Source organism: Nannobrachium achirus, assembly GCF_963921795.1.
Source record: "Nannobrachium achirus genome assembly, chromosome: 18".
Classification (NCBI taxonomy): domain Eukaryota; kingdom Metazoa; phylum Chordata; class Actinopteri; order Myctophiformes; family Myctophidae; genus Nannobrachium; species Nannobrachium achirus.
The window spans coordinates 25,545,556-25,565,805 of record NC_137825.1 but is presented as its reverse complement, the minus strand read 5'-3'; the positions used below and the strand labels follow the sequence as shown (position 1 = coordinate 25,565,805).

The window sequence follows — 20,250 nt, the reverse complement described above, 5'->3', positions numbered from 1 at the left end:
GACTCCCACCAGAGAAAGTCGAAAGTCGAAGTTGAAAAAAAAAAAACTTTCTATTGTGAAAATAGCAGATCTACATGCTCACAACACCTCGCGATGCGAGGCGTTGTGAGCATGTAGATCGGCTATTTTCACAATTTCTGCCTCAATATATTTGACAAAATTGGACAATGTTTAATTTGCCATTTCAGAGTATTAAAAAGTCCTTAAATTGTCACTTTAGAAATGTGAAGATACACTTAAACTGTATGTTGGTTTGTTTACAGTTGAGTGAGAAAACAATGTCTCACATTAAGTTAATCATCTGGGGACACCCCGAAATAATTGGGGGGTCGTGTTTGATGTGATGACGCCATCTAACGATAAAGTCGACTTCAACTTTTTACTGAGTCGAGTCGACTTGCAAAAATCACAAGTCCTTAATGCCCTAGTTTGTACACTCTTTGGAGCGCATCATAACTCTCATCTCTCTCTCTCTCTCTCTCTCTCTCTCTCTATCTCCCTCTCTCTCCGTTTCTACTCAGTAAAATCCTGAGTGTTAAATAACACAGACTGACAGCATAATATACCAACAGTAGTCCCCGTAAGGGTTCAATCAGCGCTCAGGGTCTTTGCAGTGCTGTGAGTGCATCATGTCCAGCATGTCCCCCTGGCTTCACTATAGGACGGCCAGACGGTGAAAGGTCGCCGCGCCCCAGCTGCTTTCCTCCAATAGCGGCATGACAGACGTGACCTGCGGTCGCGGCCTCTGTCCTTGGCGCTTGCTACCGTGCACTGTGTGCACGTCTCCGTCAGCGCACAGCTGGGAGCCAAGATTAACAAGCGGAAAATAGGAATAAAAAAAATAAAGAAGACACGAAAATAAACGCTTGGTTTTAAAGCCTGAAGGGTCTGGTGTTGTTCAGCCTACGCAACACTTGGATCGGATGTTGTGCTCGACACTGGTGGGCAGATCTCAACGCGGCTAAGCGGTTCCTCACTAATTTATCCCCCATGCGATCTCAGATTATTACGCAATTCTCCATCACTTTCTGTTATCTCCGTTATCTTTCTCTCGCTCTGCGTTCTCTTCTCCATCCTTTTCAGTTCAATTCAATTCGAATGGGCTTCTATTGGCACTGGAAAACACACACTTATATTGCCAAAGCAAAAGTGAAAAAAACAAAAAAACAATCAAGACATCAACACAATCCGTGTACAATTAAATGGGCGTAAAGAAACGTGTAAACAGAGCTGTGTTGCGTCGCAACTTAGAGAAAACTGTTTTACAAAGCCATAAGAATTTGCTGTCAGAAACACTTATACACCCACATAGGAAAGGTTAGCTTGGTATAATCTTTTGAAAGAAACAGCAGTGTTTCAGTGTTTTGCATTCACTCAGTATAAAGGCTTTGGGACGAATAGCAGCACATTTTTCAAATGCACCGAGAACCACAGTGCAGTGCAGTGCAGTGCAGTGGAGTGCAGTCTCTCTCAAGCCTCAGTTTGTTTCTAAACTAACCAGTTATACTGTTTGATATTCCTGTTGTTGTCAGCTGTTGCTACCCAGTCTGTTGACTCCTGGGCTGCCGCACACCCATTACTCCTTCGTCGAAGGAATGATTTATTGATAGATACCTCTGTCTGCATTTGTGTGCGTGTGCGTGTCCGTGTCCGTGTGCGTGTGCGTGTACGTGCGTGTGTGTGCGTGTGTGTGCGTGTGTGCGAGTGTGGAGAGGAGAGGAGAGGAGAGGAGAGGAGAGGAGAGGAGAGGAGAGGAGAGGAGAGGAGAGGAGAGGAGAGGAGAGGAGAGGAGACAGAATGATAGATAGCCCGGTGCGCCACAGATGCAGGCCTTTGGGTGTTCCCCACCTTTTTCCTGCCTGCTATCACAGTCATTAGCAGTGCACCGTGAGACGCTACACACACCAACACATCTAGTCAGCGTGCGAGTGAAGACCTATCGACAGGAGTGACAGCACTAAAGAAAGTGTGGGTCTAAAGTACTCTGTCAGAAGGAACTTATGGGGAGAAGACATGACTGAGAACAGATGGGAAGTCTATTTCATCTCCCTTTGCTGATATGACAGACATGACAGTCAGCTACTTTTCCAGCTATCACAGATACCAGAAGGTCGCTTTCTTCCTTTCTCTTTTACTTGGATATTTCGCTTTTTACCCCTTTTTCTCTCATGCATTCACACTCGAACTTACTCACTCGGGACTTAACTCGAACGGCACTGAGTCGGCGTAAGCGGACTTTGCAACACTCGCACTTGCCGGGGCCTCTCGTGGCTCAAGCCCACTTTAGACGCCCCACACACATTTTTGTGTGTCGTCACTGCCGCCGGCTCACCTGGCAGTGAAGGAGCCCCCACCGGGAGGACGTAGCCCCTCCTTCCTAGTCCTCTGTCGGAGCGACGGCAGGTAACGGAATTCGATAGGCGAGCAACTCTGTTGCAACAGTGCGCCACGTGATCAGGCCTAGCCAATCAAATGTTGTATTTTCTTGCAGAAGATGTTGCTTCTAAAGCGAGTCATTAAATTAAGACTATAATGTCGCTAAGAGTGTTTTGAGAAATGAGACGAAAATTATGGAAATATTAACGTAACTGGGGTGGCCGATTTGGACTTAAACCGGCGAGTGACGGCAAATACATAGTGAGTGCCAAGTGTAATTCTATTAGACATTTTTTCTAACTGTCGCAAACTGCGTTCGCTTCCATTGTGGTTCGTCCTGAGGTGGAAATTTGTGCAGCTGAAATAAATACGGTCCAAAGAGGCAAGTACTAAAGCTGGACAAAACAAAGTGTCCAGGTTTGTCCTATAGATCAGTGGTTCTCAACCTGTGGGTCAGGACCCCCATTGGGGGGTCACCAGATGACTTAATGTGCAACATTAACATTGGTTTCTCACTCAACAGTAAACAAACCAAAATAACGTTTAAGTCTATAGAGGGTATCTATCTGCACATCTCTGACAAGGACTTTTTAATACCTCTAAAATGACAAATTAAACATTGGTCAAATTGTGAAAATTGTGAAAATAGCCGATCTAAATGCTCTGAGCATCTGCTATTTTCAAAATAGAACCGTGTTCAACGCTAATGCTCGTCAGGGTGGGGGGGTCCCCAGTTAAAATATGATTACGGTATTTTGGGGGTCGCAGCCTGAAAAGGTTGAGAACCACTGCTATAGATGCACGACAAAGAAGCTGGATGCACCACGGTGTATATATCTAAACCCTGTGATGGGCAGGCGCCCATCCTTTCTCTCTCAGTCCGTCAGTCCGTCACTCACTCACTCACTCACTGATATGCATTCATTCATGATCCTTCATTAGTCTATAAAATAATGAGGTTAACTGTACTCTTAACTTCACATAATTAAAAATTAAAATTACACACTGGTATTCTTAGCAACAATCAACTTAATAAGCTATCCTTAATAGCTGAAATGGATACGCTTGCTGCAGGCGGCATCCTCGTTATTGTGTGTATGCGTGCGTGCGTGTGCGCGCGCGCGTACGTGCGTGCATGGCACAATTTTTGAGAAACGCTGATCTGGATTACGGACCCTGAAAAAGGTTGATTTTCCCAAAAGTTGGTACATTTGTTTTATTGTTCTCTGTTCTTAAATGAAGTTTTGGCATCGCAAGCTAGAGTGTGCAGCAATCTTTTGTTGTTGTTGTTAATCTACTTTACTAACATTATTTTTAAGCTCTGAAAACATGAAACAGTCAATAGACATTTTAACTGCCATCCAAAATGGGACATTTGGTGGTTTGTTTGTGGGAAACGGGACATGTAAGCATCTCGCTGATATTTCTTGGCACAGGCGATGGCGGTCACCCTAATCTGAACATTACAATAGTAAGAACTGTGTTTCTGCATGCACTGCTAAAGCTCCGTGATCAACAGTGATTATGGCGGTTACAGTATAATGATATGACAACTGCATTAGGTCTTTACACACCGCAAACAAACCAAAACTATTCATAATAGTTGATGGCCTCATTCATTGGTGCTTTTATTCACAATGAAAGATCAACCTCGTTCAAACCTTTTCAGGTCCAGTACCCCCCAATGAATATGCATGTGGCTCAGGACTCCTATCTGAAAATATTGTTGTGCCCCAATATTGTGGGACACAGGGCCACTTGGCCTTTGATGTTGTCCATTGTTTGAGGGCACAAAGGCCAAATGCCAGGGCAGGAAGGCCATAAAATAAAACAAGATTTTGGTCCATTGAAAGAATTGATTGAAAAGGGTTACCGATGATTTTAAAAGTGATATGTAGACTATCTGCAGTGAAATAAATACATTGGCATTTACAATCTGATCCATGCTCTTCCCTGCACCAATCAAAGATTCTGGATTGGTTTAAAATTGGGAACAAAAGACACTGGTGTCATTGACAATACAGAGACAGAGGAGAAAGTGGAACAGTCAGCTGGGGCATTAAGGCCACTGTGGCATCAGGACATGACATTTTCATGGCCTCCATGAAATTCCTGCCCTCGTGGGACCCCAATACAAGATTTGGGTTGTTAAAATGCCATAGTAGCTATTAATTGTGGCAAGTAGGAAGTAATCTTCCTGTAATGGAAGCCAAGATATTGTACAAAGTCTGCAAACTCCTTACTTGAAAACGGAGGGCAATTGTCTGATGGCCCTCAGATAGCTTGTAAAAGAGATGTAATCATTTCTTTTACAAGCTCACAACATTTTCAAATAGCTGATGTACAATACTGAAGGTTTAAAGTGGTTAAACATTCCACTACACCGCAGTGTGTAAGACCTTGATGGTTGTGAAGCAGCAGCAGTAAACATAATAGCCTTGTTTTTGTTTTGCTGCCTTGTCTCACTCTCCTCCCGTCACCTTTCATCAGAGGTGTCGCACCAAATTCTGGGCCCTGGGTACAAGGATTAACTGCGGGCCCCCCATGAATGTTCTTCATAGGGGGAGGGGGTTCAACCCATTTAGACTGGTAACATTATTTTGTGCTTTAACTATTGAAGAACAGCAGATCTACAAGCTCGCAGCGCGACACTCGGTGCTGAGCTTTGACTTTTATCTAAGTCTTTGAATATTTCAAATCATGTTTCTATGTCAGTGGTGCTCAAACTTTTTCATGGGAAGGACCCCCAAAATGTTATGTATTTGACCACGGACGCCCATCTCAAAATATTTTGTTCCAGGGACACCCCAGAAGCAAAATTTGAGTTACAAATGTTTGCTTAAAAATACATATATTCAAAGACTTGCACACATTTTCATGACTTTTCAAAAATAGCAGATTTACAAGCTTGCAACTCATCAAAAATAGCAGATTTACTCTCACATTCACTGAGCCACGTTCATCTCACCAACTTCTAGAGCAGCAGGTGATCAAGCTAATGGAACCAGGTGGACAAGGGTGGTGTGGGACACACACATACTTGGCAGGGATGAGTAACCCTTAAAAAAAGGGAGTTGTGAGCTTATAGAGCAGCTATTTTCACATGACACCATTGCCCGCCACTGTATAAAATAGGGCTTAAAAGCGGTTAACAGGACAGTACACATGGGTCGCCTCCCGGAGAGATGGGGCAGGTGGACAGAGGGCAGAGAGGGGGCAGAGAGAGAGAGAGAAAGAGAGAGAGACAAACTAGTGGGCTCATGCCTTACCCCTTATCCCTAAACCTATTATAGCCATATTTTAATATTTTGATAAACATTTTAAAATAGCTAAACTAGCCGATCTACATCGAAACGTTGTGAGCTTATCTGCCATTTAAAATGTTTTTTTCAAAATCTAAAAAAATGGCAAAAACTTTAAGGGATGCGCAAGATAGGGCCCGGAGACGGAGATGGAGACAGAGTCAGAGACAGAGACGGAGACAGAGAGAAACACACTGAACAAGGCTCCTGACAGCGGACAGCTTGTTTAATATTTCTCCTTGTGTTCAGATGACTCTACCCTTGGCTGTGCCCTCTCTCCCCCCCGACGGCACATAACTCCTCCACACGGTCCCCGTAACCACAATCTCTCTCTCTCTCTCTTTATCTCTCTCTCTCTCTCTTTCTCTCTCTCTGTTTCTCTCAACGCGCGCGCATCCTTCCTCTGTCCCCCCGACCAGGGCTGAGTGTGCTCCGAAGTGGCATCAATAAATCACCAGGAGAAAGTGAGGGAGGGCACATGGGATTAGCTTGTATTGCCTCGGCTTTTCCTGTCATTCTCTCAGCTACCTCCATTTCGTTGTTGTTGGGTGGAAACCTTGTATGTCCAAAACTGTTTGTTTAGTATTTATCATTTTAAAAATTATTTAAACTAGTGAAAACAGCCGATCTACAAGCTTGTAGTACTGCTGTTTTCACTACTTTTGTGCGATGGCCTTGTATGATGTAGCAGGACTTTGCTTTGCGAAAAAAATGTACAAATTTGAAACTTGGAAATACAAGGTTTCTGCCCGACAGTGACGATTTCCTCTCTCTCTCTCTCTCTCTCTCTCCTAAGAGTTATTTAATATTGTGCCATCAGAAGGATGAGACATACAGCGTCTCAGGATGAGTTATGACAACAGTAATGATGGCATTGAGGCTGAAGTCCTGAGGACAATCTGTCTGTGACCTGATCGGCCAGACTGCACAGTGGCTGATTCACTGTTTTGAGGAACATGCACGTTTTGAGTCAAATTCATATATATATATATATATATATATATATATATATATATATATATATATATATATATGAATATATATATGAATATATATATAATATATATATATGAATGAATGAACGAACTAACGAACGTACCTGTATCTGTGGATTTGCTGTAGTGTTGCTTTTGTTTTAACTCTTTTACCGCTTTGAACGTTCCCGTTCGCCCCATTTTTCCCGGCGGCACGCCGCCAATAGTACATTCTTTTGCTCGTTCTTTTGTACCTTGTTTTGATGTCTGTAAACTGATGAGGGGTCGCGCGGGTGTGTACCGTAGAGACAGCTCCCGTAAAAGTGCTCTCAAAAACCCACTGGACGTTAGCATCAATGGAGTAACAACACTCTTCCTTGTTATTTTCTCTCGATCTATTGCTCTGTAGCGATTGAGCTGTCTTGACGGACGGGAGCCTACCGCGGCCATTTTCACATTAATTCTTGCATGAGGCTGCCCTCTACTGCTCGTATAGCCAAGGTACACCTATTTAAGGAGAAAATAAAATAATAATGATGAAAAAAAAATGAATACATCTTTTTCTATAACATCGCAAAGGTAAGGTGCTTTTGCTGGCACAAAACCCAATAAATAAATAACAACATCTGGCAGTAAAACTGATAATGTGTTTTATTTTGTATTATGGGACTGTCCTCTACAACAGTGGTTCTCAACCTGTGGGTCCGGACCCCCAGGAGGGGTCCCCAAATTCAAGTTTAAGTGTAAAGATGGTATATGCACATCACAAAGTGACAATCTTTTTAATACATCTAGCTAGCTGATCTACAACGCCTCGCAACACGAGGCGTTGAGATCATGTAGATCTGATATTTTCACAATAGAACCGTGTTATACAAAATGTAATTCCTCAACTCTTAGCCCTTGTCAGGCTGGGGGGGGGGGGGGGGTCCTCAGTTAAAATATGATTATTTTGGGGGTCACGGCCTGAAAAGGCTGAGAACCACCCTACAACAGGTGCCCTATAGGGGGTCCTCAAAAACACTGCATGGGGACCACCAAATCTTTGTGTCATGGGTGCTTTTTACATTAACCACTTGAACACTAGTGTCCCTATTCTTGGGGGAACATTAGCCAAGAATAGCAGATCTACAAGCTCATAAAGTGTCGCAGACAGACGCGTTGTGAGCTTGTACAGTAGATCGGCTTTTTTCGGTGTACAGGGAAAAAAGAACGGACCAAGTACCGAGCCAAAGGTCAAGTTTACCCGCAACGCACATTGAACATGAGTCCAATATGTAGGGGGGGGGGGGGTCCCGTTTTTTTCTGAAAAAAATAAAAGAAGTTGAAGACCTACAATGAGATTCTGTACATCCCCTCACCCCTCCCTCTCTCTCTCTCCCCCTCTCTCTCTCTCTCTCTCTCTCTCTCTCTCTGAGATAGGTGTGAAGACAGATCGATGTATGGATGCAGGTCCGTCTGTCTGTCTGCTAAGTGCCTAGCTGCTGTGTGGACTCCCTGCTATATTGACTGGGGCTCCACCAAACCCAATGTGAGATGGGAAGTTGGCTTTGTGTCAGTGCACTCAGTCACCTCATCTCTCCCCCCCCCCCCCCCTCTCTCCCCCTCTCCCCCTCTCAGATTTTCACTACTTCTTCATTTATTCATTTATATTATTTAGAGAAATTACATTTAAAAAGATATACATTAAATACTGGAATTGTTCAATTGATTTTACATTTTTGAATGTAGGAAACGAAGAAAAAAAGAGGAATATTCACTCGCAACCCATAAAAACTGGTCCCACCCATGGGAGACAGTGCTCTATCCCAGTGGTTCTCAACCCAGGGGGGGTCCCCAAATTATTTTGGGGTATCTGCACATTTCTAAAGTGACAATTTAATACCTCTAAAATTAAACATTGGCCAAATTGTCATCTATTAGAGGCAGACATTGTGAAAATAGCCGATCTACATGCTCGCAAAGCTTTGCGAGGCGTTGTGAGCATGAGCATGTAGATCTGCTATTTTCACAATAGAGTTATACCAAATGTAATGCCTCAACTCTTAGTGCTCGTCAGGGTGGGGTGGTCCCCAGTTAAAATAAGATTATTTTGGGGGGTCGTGGCCTGAAAAGGTTGAGAACCACTGCTCTATCTTACCTACTGTATTTATTCTTCAGGCAGCAACATGTATTATAGTCGTAGTGTAGCAGCGGAAGAGAATGGCTTCCCCGACCTGAAATGAACCAATAATAGACTCCACACTGGTGGGCAGGAACTTTACCTTTCTCCTTCTCACCCTGTTATATAGATAAGCCTCTGTTATCCTCCCCCTCAACCACACTGACCTCTCATTAAATCACTCCACTCCATCTAGACACGCTTCATTGGTTCATCCACTTTCTCACTTCCTCCTCTCGCCATTCCTCACCCATCCTACGGTATCTGTCACTGGAAAATTGTTTGTCTGACCCACTGCACCCTTTAAAACAGTGCAAACCTTTTTAGGCTGTGACCCGCAGAATAATCATATTTTAACTGGGGACCCCCCACCCTGACGAGCACTAAGAGTTGAGGCATTTTGTATAACACGGTTCTATTGTGAAAATAGCAGATACATCGCAAGGCGTTGTGAGCATGTAGATCGGCTATTTTCACAGTTTCTGTCTCTAATATTTGACAATTTGGCCAATGTTTCATTTGTCATTTTAGAGGTATTAAAAAGTTCTTAAATTGTCATAGATGTGCAGATACCCTCTATACACTTAAACGTTATGTTGGTTTGTTTACTGTTGAGTGAGAAAACAATGTTGCACATTAAGTTAATCATCTGGGGACCCCCCAAAATAATTTAGGGACCCCCCTGGGTCCCAACCCACAGGTTGAGAACCACTGCTTTAGACCAGTGGTTCTCAATCTGTGGGCCGGACCCCCAGGGGTAGAAATCGCACCAGGGAGAAGTGAGCAGTGCTCACTGCATGTTCTCAAACACGACATGCGTACATATGTCCTTGTATGGGGTTCCGTGCTCATACACACAAAGCCAGATGTAGGAGCGGTTAGCACCGCACAAAGATTGTGAAAATGGACGATCTACTGTATAAGCTCACTGGATCTCGCACTCGACTGGAGCCGTAAGCCTCGCCAAAACCAAATGTTATGCCGCATAAGTTGAGGCATAACTTATGCCTCAACTTCTACAATTCCAAGTGCTTGTCAGAGTGGGTGGTCTTCAAGTCAAACATGATTATTTTGGGGGGTCATGGCCTGAAAAAGTTTACAACCAGACAAGTCTCCTCTCTCTCTCTACCTCTACCTCCCTCTCTCCCTCTCTCTCTCCCCTTCCCCCTCTCTCTCTCCCTCTCCTTCACCTGTGCAAACCAACATCAAATCACTCAGAGTCTATCAACCCTCACCCTCGTGGCGGTCAGGTGATTACAGGGAGAGAGAAAGTGCAAGACAAGCTGAAAAAGCACCTCGGCTGTAAGCGCCGTCGGACTGAGAAACAACACAGCTCTCCATCAGAGCCTTCCACCGGCCAGCGTAATGACTGTTGCCAGGATATATCACATGCCCGACAACCCCCTGTTGCCTAGGTTACCATTGTCTCAGTAACGGGCGGGGCTCTCCTCCTGACAGTGGTGGAAAAAGTTAAAAAAATGTTTTACTTTCATAAAAAGTATCAATACTGCAATGCAGAAATACTCTGCTTACAATGTACTTGAGTAAGTACAAAAGTATTGGCATCAAAATAGCCTATACTTAAAGGACCAAAGGTAAAAGTGCTCATTTTGCAGAATGTCCCATTTTTCGCATGTTCCGGAATGTATAACATAAAATAGCAGATCTACAAGTTCACAACACGTCGCAAGGCGAGGTGCTGTGCGCTTATAGATTGGCTATTTTCAAATAGCCAAAGTATATACTGTAGGGCTGAAGTGCTTAGTGTATGTTTTGTAATAATAATCGAAATCTCCAAAGTACGGTAACTAGTAATTAAACATTTTAAATAATTGCATTGGGGTAAAAAGTAATATCTTCCTTTGAGATGTAATGGAGTAATGCTGCATTCACACTGAGAGAAGCCAAGCTAATGGTTGTCTTGGTAATTTAATGTAATCTCTATGCAAACCAGCTTTTAAAATTTCCATGCTCAAAAAAAAAAGCTTGGACAGTTTTAAAACTGTGGTTAGCTATCTTATTTGCTATTAATCACACACCAATGATTTTTATTTTTTAATTCCTGAACCAGTAATTTGATGACTGGTGAGTACGAGACTCAAAGAAGACTCCTGAGTCTCCCACTGGTCGGTCATCACATTTTTTACTTAGGAATGCGACACCATGTTCATCACCATGAATTTCATGAGTTTCATTGGGTCTGTAATTGATAGAAAATAAGTACTTTTGAGTGAACTACAGAAGTCCTTTAAGGCCAGTACATGGACTTTCCGACGGTTTGGACAGGCTTTCCAATATAGCGTAGTTTGGACAGTCAGGTAAATCTAGGGGTGCACGAGTTCAGCGAAAAAAAGTTCTCAGACCGGCCATCAGAAGTTCTGAATAACATCGAGTCCGAACAGGAAAGAAGATGGGCCAGTAGTCTTGCGTATATCCAGACTGATCGTGACTAGGTCACATGCATACATACTGTAATTCTTATTAACTTATGGGCCGAGAGCAATGAGATGTGAGGGAAATCATAGGCAGTGCAGTAGGTTTCCATTCACCATACAGATAGTTCATCCTCGATGTCATCAGACGATGGCTTCTTCAGCCAGGAGTTTTAGTTAAGGAGAGAGTGTGTGTGTGTGTGTGTGTGTGTGTGTGTGTGTGTGTGTGTGTGTGTGTGTGTGTGTGTGTGTGTGTGTGTGTGTGTGTGTGTGTGTGTGTGTGTGTGTGTGTGTGTGCGTGTTTGTGTGTGAGCATGTGTATGCGTGCAGTGTGGTGTGGTGCAGGAGAACAGAGATGGTAAGATATCCGAGTGACCTTCGCTGGCAGAACACAGATGCTATTCATTGTTAAGCCTCGGACCCCGTTGACAGTGTGTTTGCGTGTTTGTGTGTGTGTGTGTGTGTGTGTGTGTGTGTGTGTGTGTGTGTGTGTGTGTGTGTGTGTGTGTGTGTGTGTGTGTGTGTGTGTGTGTGTGTGTGTGGGTGTGTGCGTGCGTGCGTGTTTTATTAGAGACAGAAATGTAAATGCAATCCTTTTCTGCAGCTGAAGGACACGCTCACACACATGTGCCTGCCTACATTTCACACGCACGCAACGGCACGCACACGCAGTGAGGGAAATATGCTCTGTTTTTTACTGATGGACAACAGAAGTTATGGATGCCATTAAAAGTCAGCAGGGGAGGCAGTGTGATGAAAATGTCAGAGAGAAGCCAGCAGGAGATGCTCACTAACTTGTTTAATCAGATTACATGTGCGTGCGTGCTTGCGTGCGTGCGTGCGTGCGTGCGTGCGTGCGTGCGTGCGTGCGTGCGTGCGTTCCACTTCTCTCCCATATCGTTGCTTTCGGGTCCAAAACCGTTTTACTTTCCAGGAAATGTAAAAAAAGAACCCGCGTTCCAAATGGATCCAATGCATGTAGTTATTATTTAGAAACAAGTTCTCATGAACCCAACATGCTCATTTAACCACTATCAGTTTAAATTTCAAAATGTTTTAAAAAATAGGAAATATATGCATTGTGAGCTATAGCAGATCGGCCATTTCCTCCCTTGTACGACTTGTGTTTGTGTGAGTTTGTGCATGCCTACCTAGTAAACAAACAAACAACGCACCGCGTCCTTCGACGCTCACAGCTCAGACTGGGGGGTGAGATGTACTGTAAGCACAGCTTGGAGGGGCACGCCACTGAAGGAATTCCCTCCACACGCTCACTCCAAGTCTGCCTAGTCTCGCAAACTCACAACACATGTCCGCCAGCGTGTATGTGTGTGTGTGTGTGTGTGTGTGTGTGTGTGTGTGTGTGTGTGTGTGTGTGTGTGTGTGTGTGTGTGTGTGTGTGTGTGTATGTTTGTGTGTGTACATCCATAGCTGTGTACGCTTCAAGTGCAAGAAACTCCCTTAAAGAGAGAGAGAGAGAGAGAGAGACAGAAGCCCCATTTCTACTGTAGGGCCGACCCAGAACAAGAACCAGAACTTTCCAGAACTAAGAACTTTCAAGAACCTGTGAGGTTCCGGAACCAAGTTCTGCTTACGTTTCCATATAACCAGACCTAACCAGGAAGGTCCCAAAAAAGAGCAGCAGCGCTGCTGGCCCCGCTTATAGGTTCCCAGAACTCAAGTTTAGTTCTACCTCAGGAGCAGGACCCAAGAGGTTCCGGGAACCTCGTCTGAAACCGGGCCGTGTGCAATGGAAACAAAACCAGAACCAAAAAATTTGGTTCAGGTTCCTCAAAGTTCTGGTTCCACCTTGCAGTGGAAAGGGGGCTAGAGAGAGAGAGAGAGAGAGAGAGAGAGAGAGAGAGAGAGAGAGAGAGAGAGAGAGAGAGAGAGAGAGAGACAGACAGAGAGAGTCAGTGTTTGTGTGTCTCTGCACAACTCACCCAGCCACCACTATGAAGAAGTCCAAGCGGTTCCACGTATCTCCCAGGTAGCACTTCTTCCCCACAATGCCCAGAGCCACCATTTTGATCACCATCTCGATGGCAAAGAACGCAAAGATAAAATCGTCAAAGTCCTGCAACAAGAGAGAGAGACAGAGACAGAGACAGAGAGACTTATCAGAATTGTCGTTTGATGTAAAGTAGGACACATATTGTCGTTGTCGGGTGGAAAAAGTATTGAACTGATCAGGGACACACTTTGTTCCTTATGTTTTTGGGAATCAGCCAAAGGCACATATCATACAAGATCAAACAGCTCATATACAATATATACTGTATAGTTGTGGAGGTACTTATGTGGCCTACTGGCAGTGTGCGTACAGTGAACAGACAGACAAACAAACACGCACCCACAGAGACCCTGTCATAGACAGCTATAGCCTCTTGCAAAGCCACGTCATAAAAGAAAAGAAGAAAAAAAACAAGAGTGAAAGAATGATTTTTGGACTGGGATAAAGAAAAATGGAGATAACCGTAATTCCTAAACATACGAAGAAAGGGAGAAGAATAAAAGGAAAAAAATCATGAATAAGTCAAGAGGCGAAGGAATGGAAGATGAGGAGAAGAATGTGGTGTGAAGTGAATAAAAAATGAAGGACTCAAATTCTGGGAAGAGATCAAGGCGCAGGACACCCACCGGTGAATGAGCGATCCAAACACGTACACAGAGAAATTCATAAATATATCAAAACCTCGCCGCTTAGGCCCACAAAGTTCCCCCTTTGCCTTTGGCAGTCAAAACTTCATTTTCAAAAGTGCGTGCGTGCGGGCGTGTGTGTGTGTGTGTGTGTGAGCGAGCGCTTGTTTGTGTGTGCGCGCACGCCCGTGTGTGTGCGTGTGCGTGTGCGTGTGTGTGTGTGTGTGTGTGTGTGTGTGTGTGTGTGTGTGTGTGTGTGTGTGTGTGTGTGTGTGTGTGTGTGTGCGCGCGCGCGTGCGTGTGTTTACAGCTCTCAACACACCCATCGGACCCAGTGAGACACTGTATCAGAGCACTGATGTGGTTTCCCTTGAAGACCTCAAATATTTCCCTTCACACTGGGAAGCGTGTGCTGACATTCAGAAACCCAGCGATGTGTCGTCCTCTGCTCCAGACAGCTGTCCCGGGGTGGGCTTCCTTCATCTTTATGCAGGCTGCTGCATCATAACCCCCCCATGCACCAGATGTGAGGAGGAGGACCCCCAGACTGGAAGGCTGAAGATGCATGGCTTCGCTGACGGGTAGAAGAAACCATGCATGTCCGAAAACCGTTACTTTCACTGTTCCCGGTTGATTTATTGTTTGGTCATAAGCTCTACTACAGGGGTCTTCAACATTTTCAGGTCAAGGACCCCTTACTTGAGAGAGAGAGATGAAGCAGGGACCCTCACAACCTTTTCATAGATTCCATAGTTTCATTATTTGACAGCACGATCATCATTGTATTTTGGATTCATGTCAATTTGTGTTTTCAGATATTTAACCACTTGAACAGTCAATACTTAATAAATTTGACCTTTCACTCTGTACTTAGTCTGCTCTTTTTCCCCTCTACACCAAACCGCTTTGCCAAAAATAGATGATCTACAAGCTCACAATGCCTCGCAGCTTGTAGATCTGCTATTTTTGGCAAAAGTTCTCAGTACAAGGACACAGGGTTCACGTAGTTAATATTAAAAATTAGAACAAAGTTTCTATCACACAAGATTTCACACAAGATTTGGAGGACCCCCTGTAGGACCCCCTGTAGTAACTCTGAGGACCCCCTGTTGAAGACCCTTGGGGTAGAAGAAACCTTGCGTGTCCGAAAACCCTTACTTTCACGGTTACCAGTGGATTCAAGTTTATTGTTTGGTCATAAGCTCTACTAATAAACGACCGAATGTCTGTATGTCCGATGTCTGTCTGATATACACACATGCTGACATTACCGATACTAAACAGTGCCCATATTTGGAGATAACTGACACCACTGATACCGCCGCCTGTGCTGCGCATGCATGCTCCGCCATGGTAACAGCCACATGCTGAAACAGTGCCCAAATTTGGAGATGACTGACATCACTGATACGTCTGGGTTCTCCAACATTACTTCTGAGACTCCTACATTCAATCCCTCATATACTGTGCAGTGTGCACACCCCATAACCCATTTCCGCTACGTTTGTACAACGCCCTTGTACGATGAAGTAGGGCAATCGTTTATGAAAAAAAACAGCAGAATTACAAAGATGCAAGGTTTCTGCCTGACAGCAACGACAGACACAATGCGTTGTGTGAGCTTGTAGATCTGATATTTTCAGAGCGCAACACTCAAGCGCAAACAAACATAAAATTACTAGTCTTTTAGTTCTACTGGATCTCTTCTCCACTAGTCCCTCCCTACCATTTTAGTCAAATTTTTATTTGTTGATGAAATAGTCTTATATTTAGTGTTATAGTTTTAGTCATCATAATGTAGCTTAGTTTTTATTCAGTTTTTTATATAGTTCTTAAGTGAAAAAAGGTATTCGACAAGGATTTTTTTAGTCGACGAAATGAACACTAATCAAGGCACACTGGACTTGTTCATTTGAACAGACTCGGACCCCGGCCGCGCGGCAGGTTTGAGAGCATATCGGCGGGTTACCCGAACGAAAAGTAACAAACTGTGACTGGCAGACTACCCGCCACAGCGAGACCCAACGCAAGATAGAAATTAAACGATTAGCGACATGCTATAGTGCCAGGTATGAGACCCTCATCAATCTCTGTCTCTTTCTTTTTTTGCTCTGTTTACCGGAGAAGCTTTCGACTTCCCTCCACTGTGCAGTAATTACTCATCCATTTTGCATTAGCTCAACCCGGCATGCCTGCAGAGCCCATCATATGAGAAACCCTTCTGCCCTGAGGGTGAAGGAATGATCGCTTTACTGACACACACAGACACACACACACACACTCACACACACACACACACACACACACACACACACACACACACACACACACACACACACACACACACACACACACACACACACACACACACACACACACCATAAACACACAATGCACATATGGGGCCTGTACCAAACCTTCAGGATCACTTGACATCATTGACACCATGCTGATGTCAGCAGCCATGCCTCACAAACTAAAACACACAGGCAAGCACGCATGCACGCGCGCACGCACGCACGCACGCACGCACGTTTCTATTAACTACACTTGTGAGGACATCAACCTTTTAGTTGAGAGGAACCAACATCTTGAAAGAACACCTCTTCCAAGTGGGACCAGAGTTGAGGGTGTGGATAAACACGCTATGGCTGGACATGAATATTACGAATACGATACCATAACCCTAAAGCCACAAATAGCAAACAATCAAATCAAATAATCTACAAATAACACATAAGTGAGCTTGGAGTTTAGATTTCTAGGTCCTTTGTCCATCAGTCGACTTTAAGGCTTAATCAGGAGTTTGGCCAGAGGTAGGCTAGGCGGTGGACGTTGCTCTTGTCTGTATTATCCTTATGTAATCCTGTTTTTTTTTGTAGATTGTGTCAAATGTTTGTATATATGTTTTGCATACATGGCAGCTGTGTCGCAAGACACATTTCAGTGTGAACTGACAATAAAGTACTAGATCATATCATATCATATCATTCTCTCTTTTTGTGCATAACAGTGGCATACAACTAAATATACACGTAAATCAGGCTCTGACCGTAACCTAAATCTGACACATTTTGTTTTTAACCATAAAACAAACATTTCTCTTGTGAGCACCAGGGAAGTGGTCCTAACAATGTCTATTTCTGGAATTATAATGAACTTGGATTGGGGGGGACATACGAGTACACACACACACACACACACACTCACACACACACACACACACACACACACACACACACACACACACACACACACACACACACACACACACACACTCACACTCACACTCACACTCACACACACACACACACACACACACACACACACACTCACGCAATTTACTATGTAGGCATTTAGCAGACGCTATTAATCCAGAGCGATTTACAGTACGGAAGGAAAACACGAGATAATACTTTAAATGCATAAGAATTTTAATCTAGGATCATATAGGCAGTGGTGTAATGGTGACTTGTTTCCCCCGGTGGTGTAAAATAGTACGCTAGGAAGTACGTAAGAAATAACTTGTTTTTAGCTTAGTTTTAGACTAGTAAATCTTTCTCGTTGCGTGCAGACAAGATACTGTAGCCACAATGCTGTGTTGCTTTTATACTGTGTCTCATGAATCTAGGGGAATGCGTTCTAGTGTGCACGCACACACACCGTACCTGTGCGTGCGCACACACACAATCAGTGTGTCGCACCAAATTCTGGGCCCTGGGTACAAGGATTCCCTGCGGGCCCCCCCATGAATGTTCTTCATAAGGGGAGGGGGTTTAACGCATTTAGACTGGGAACGAATTATTATGCATTATTTTGTCCTTTAACTATTGAAAAATAGCAGATATACAAGCTCACTGTGAGCTTGTAGATCTGCAATTTTTGAAAAATCTTGAATATTTGTGCAGGTCTTTGAATATTTCAAAAATTTCAAAAATGTTTCTATGTCAGTGGTGCTCAAACGTTTTCATGTAAAGGACCCCCAAAAAGATGGCCGCGGGCCACCATCTCAAAATATTTAGTTCCAGGGACCCCCCAGAAGCAAAATTTGAGTTACAAATGTTCGCATATAAAAAATACATATATTCAAAGATGTGCACACATTTTCAGCTTTTTAAAAATAGCAGATCTACAAGCTCACAGCGCGGCACTCGGTTGCCGCGCTGTGAGCTTGTATATCTGCTATTTTTCAATAGCTAAAGTATAAAATAATTAAGGCCCCTCCACCTTGGGCCCTAGTAACTCAGTCCCACTCCCCCCCCCGCCCCCCTTGTGACGCCCCTGCACACAATCTCAATCTTGTGCTCCATGCACATGCATGTGTGCATCCATGTAGAAGGCAGTATGGGACATGATGGCCAGCGGCATTCCCACTGCTCCGTTCCGCTGGAGCAGCATATGTCTATAGGATGTTATCCTGTAGCTTAGTAATCAAGATATTGATCCTCACCAAAACTAATATCACAGACCAGTGAGCTGTGAAACATGCATCACGTATGAACTGGTGTATGGAATCATTTAATATCCCAACAGCACTCGGCTCGCCAAACACCACGGCGACAAGCCTGCACTAATAGGCCGCGCGTGTATATGCACACACACCCTTACACACGCCTGCAAACACACACGCGCGCGCACACACACACACACACACGTGTGTGGGTACATAAACAACCACTAACACAAAACAAAGCGTCTTTGTCTTTCCACCACCCACCCACACACTCACAGAGGTATCTGGTCACCCACTCAAGGCTTCTCCCAAAAGACAACCACCACTAATATAATAATGATAGGTTGATCAGCGCTCCTTTGCGGTACAGTACATATTTGCATATACAGTGACATGGGGTGTTTTTATTTTCAACATTTTTATCCCACGATTTTGTAACCCATTTTTCACCCGGTGCCAATTGCCTAAGCTATAATCCTGGGCGCTGCTCTCCCTCTGCCAACCTGGGGAGGGCCCCGAACTGAGCTTATGCTTCCTTTAGTGCATGAGGAATGAGCAAGCCGCTTCTTTTCACCTGACAGGGGGGAGCTTCCCCGATTGGACGTAGCGCGTGGAAGGAACACGTTATTCCAACCAGTTCCATTCCCCTCCATCAGGTGCCCCGGCTGGCCAGGGGGAGGCAGTAGAGAGACCAGGATTACTGCATCGCGATGCGTTGTGATCTTGTAGTTGATAGGCTATTTTCAAATAGCCAAGGTATAAATTGGGCTAAAGTGGTTCTAAACTAGTAACTAAAAAAAACTTTTCAAATAAATGTAGTGGAGTAAAAGTACAATATTTGGATCCCAGATGTAGCGGAGTAGAAGTAAAAGTATTGGAAATTGGAATGTACAGATACCTCAAAAGTGTACTACATTACTTAACTATAAATGTACTTAGTTACTTCACACCACTGCGGGTGCGTGTGTTGCCAGACAGGAACATTCAGACCTTGGTTGTCTGGCCGCATGCATCCAACGCAGTGTGCTTTCAGATTGGCATCAATAATGGCCAGGTTGACACTTTGGGGAGTCGACGCTTAAGACAAGTACACTCACACAGACAAGTCATTAGGGAGTCTTTTAAGTGTCCTCGGCATCAGTGATTAAGTGCACTTAGACCACAGGCCTGGGTTCAGGAGGTGATGGGGGAGGCTAATGTTGGCACATGTTTGACACATTGATAACAGACAGGCTGCCACGTCTCTCTGTGTGTGTTTAGATATGTGTCTGTGTGTACTGTATGTGTGCGCTCACACACGTGCCAGTATGTGCCACGGTGTATACGTATATAAATATACACATTTATACTGTATTGTGGGTGTGTGGTGTGTGTGTTTGTGCGTGTGTGTGTGTGTGTGTGTGTGTGTGTGTGTGTGTGTGTGTGTGTGTGTGTGTGTGTGTGTGTGTGTGTGTGTGTGTGTGTGTGTGTGCCTGTGGCCATGTGTGTTTAGGTTCACTCTCATGCGATGTGAGAAGACCTCAACATTAGAGTAACAGCCAAAATTCACTCATAGATAGCTGGGTATGGTGTGTGTGTGTGTGTGTGTGTGTACTGTGTGTGTGTGTGTGTGTGTGTGTGTGCGTGCGTGCGTGCGTGCGTGCGTGCGTGCGTGCGTGCGTGCGTGCGTGCGTGCGTGCGTGCGTGCGTGTGTGTGCGTGTTTAGACTGGGGAGCCTGACACATACCGTGCACACATGTTCATGCAAGTACCCACATCACAGAGCGTGTGTGTGTGTGTGTGTGTGTGTGTGTGTGTGTGTGTGTGTGTGTGTGTGTGTGTGTGTGTGTGTGTGTGTGTGTGTGTGTGTGTGTGTGTGTGTGTGTGTGTGCGCACACATGTACTGTACATGTCTACATGTCACACACACACA

General features: G+C 44.4%; 1 protein-coding gene across 1 annotated transcript in view; it reads right to left on the bottom strand.

Moving 5' to 3' along the window:
* Positions 1 to 20,250, bottom strand: part of cacna1g (calcium channel, voltage-dependent, T type, alpha 1G subunit) — a gene marked incomplete at both ends in the record, with an annotated part of 367,943 nt that overhangs the window by 193,634 nt on the left and 154,059 nt on the right. Inside the window, one exon of the mRNA XM_080747312.1 lies at positions 13,189 to 13,322. Coding sequence (XP_080603438.1) covers positions 13,189 to 13,322 — 134 coding nt within the window. The remainder of the gene's footprint in view (positions 1 to 13,188; positions 13,323 to 20,250) is intronic.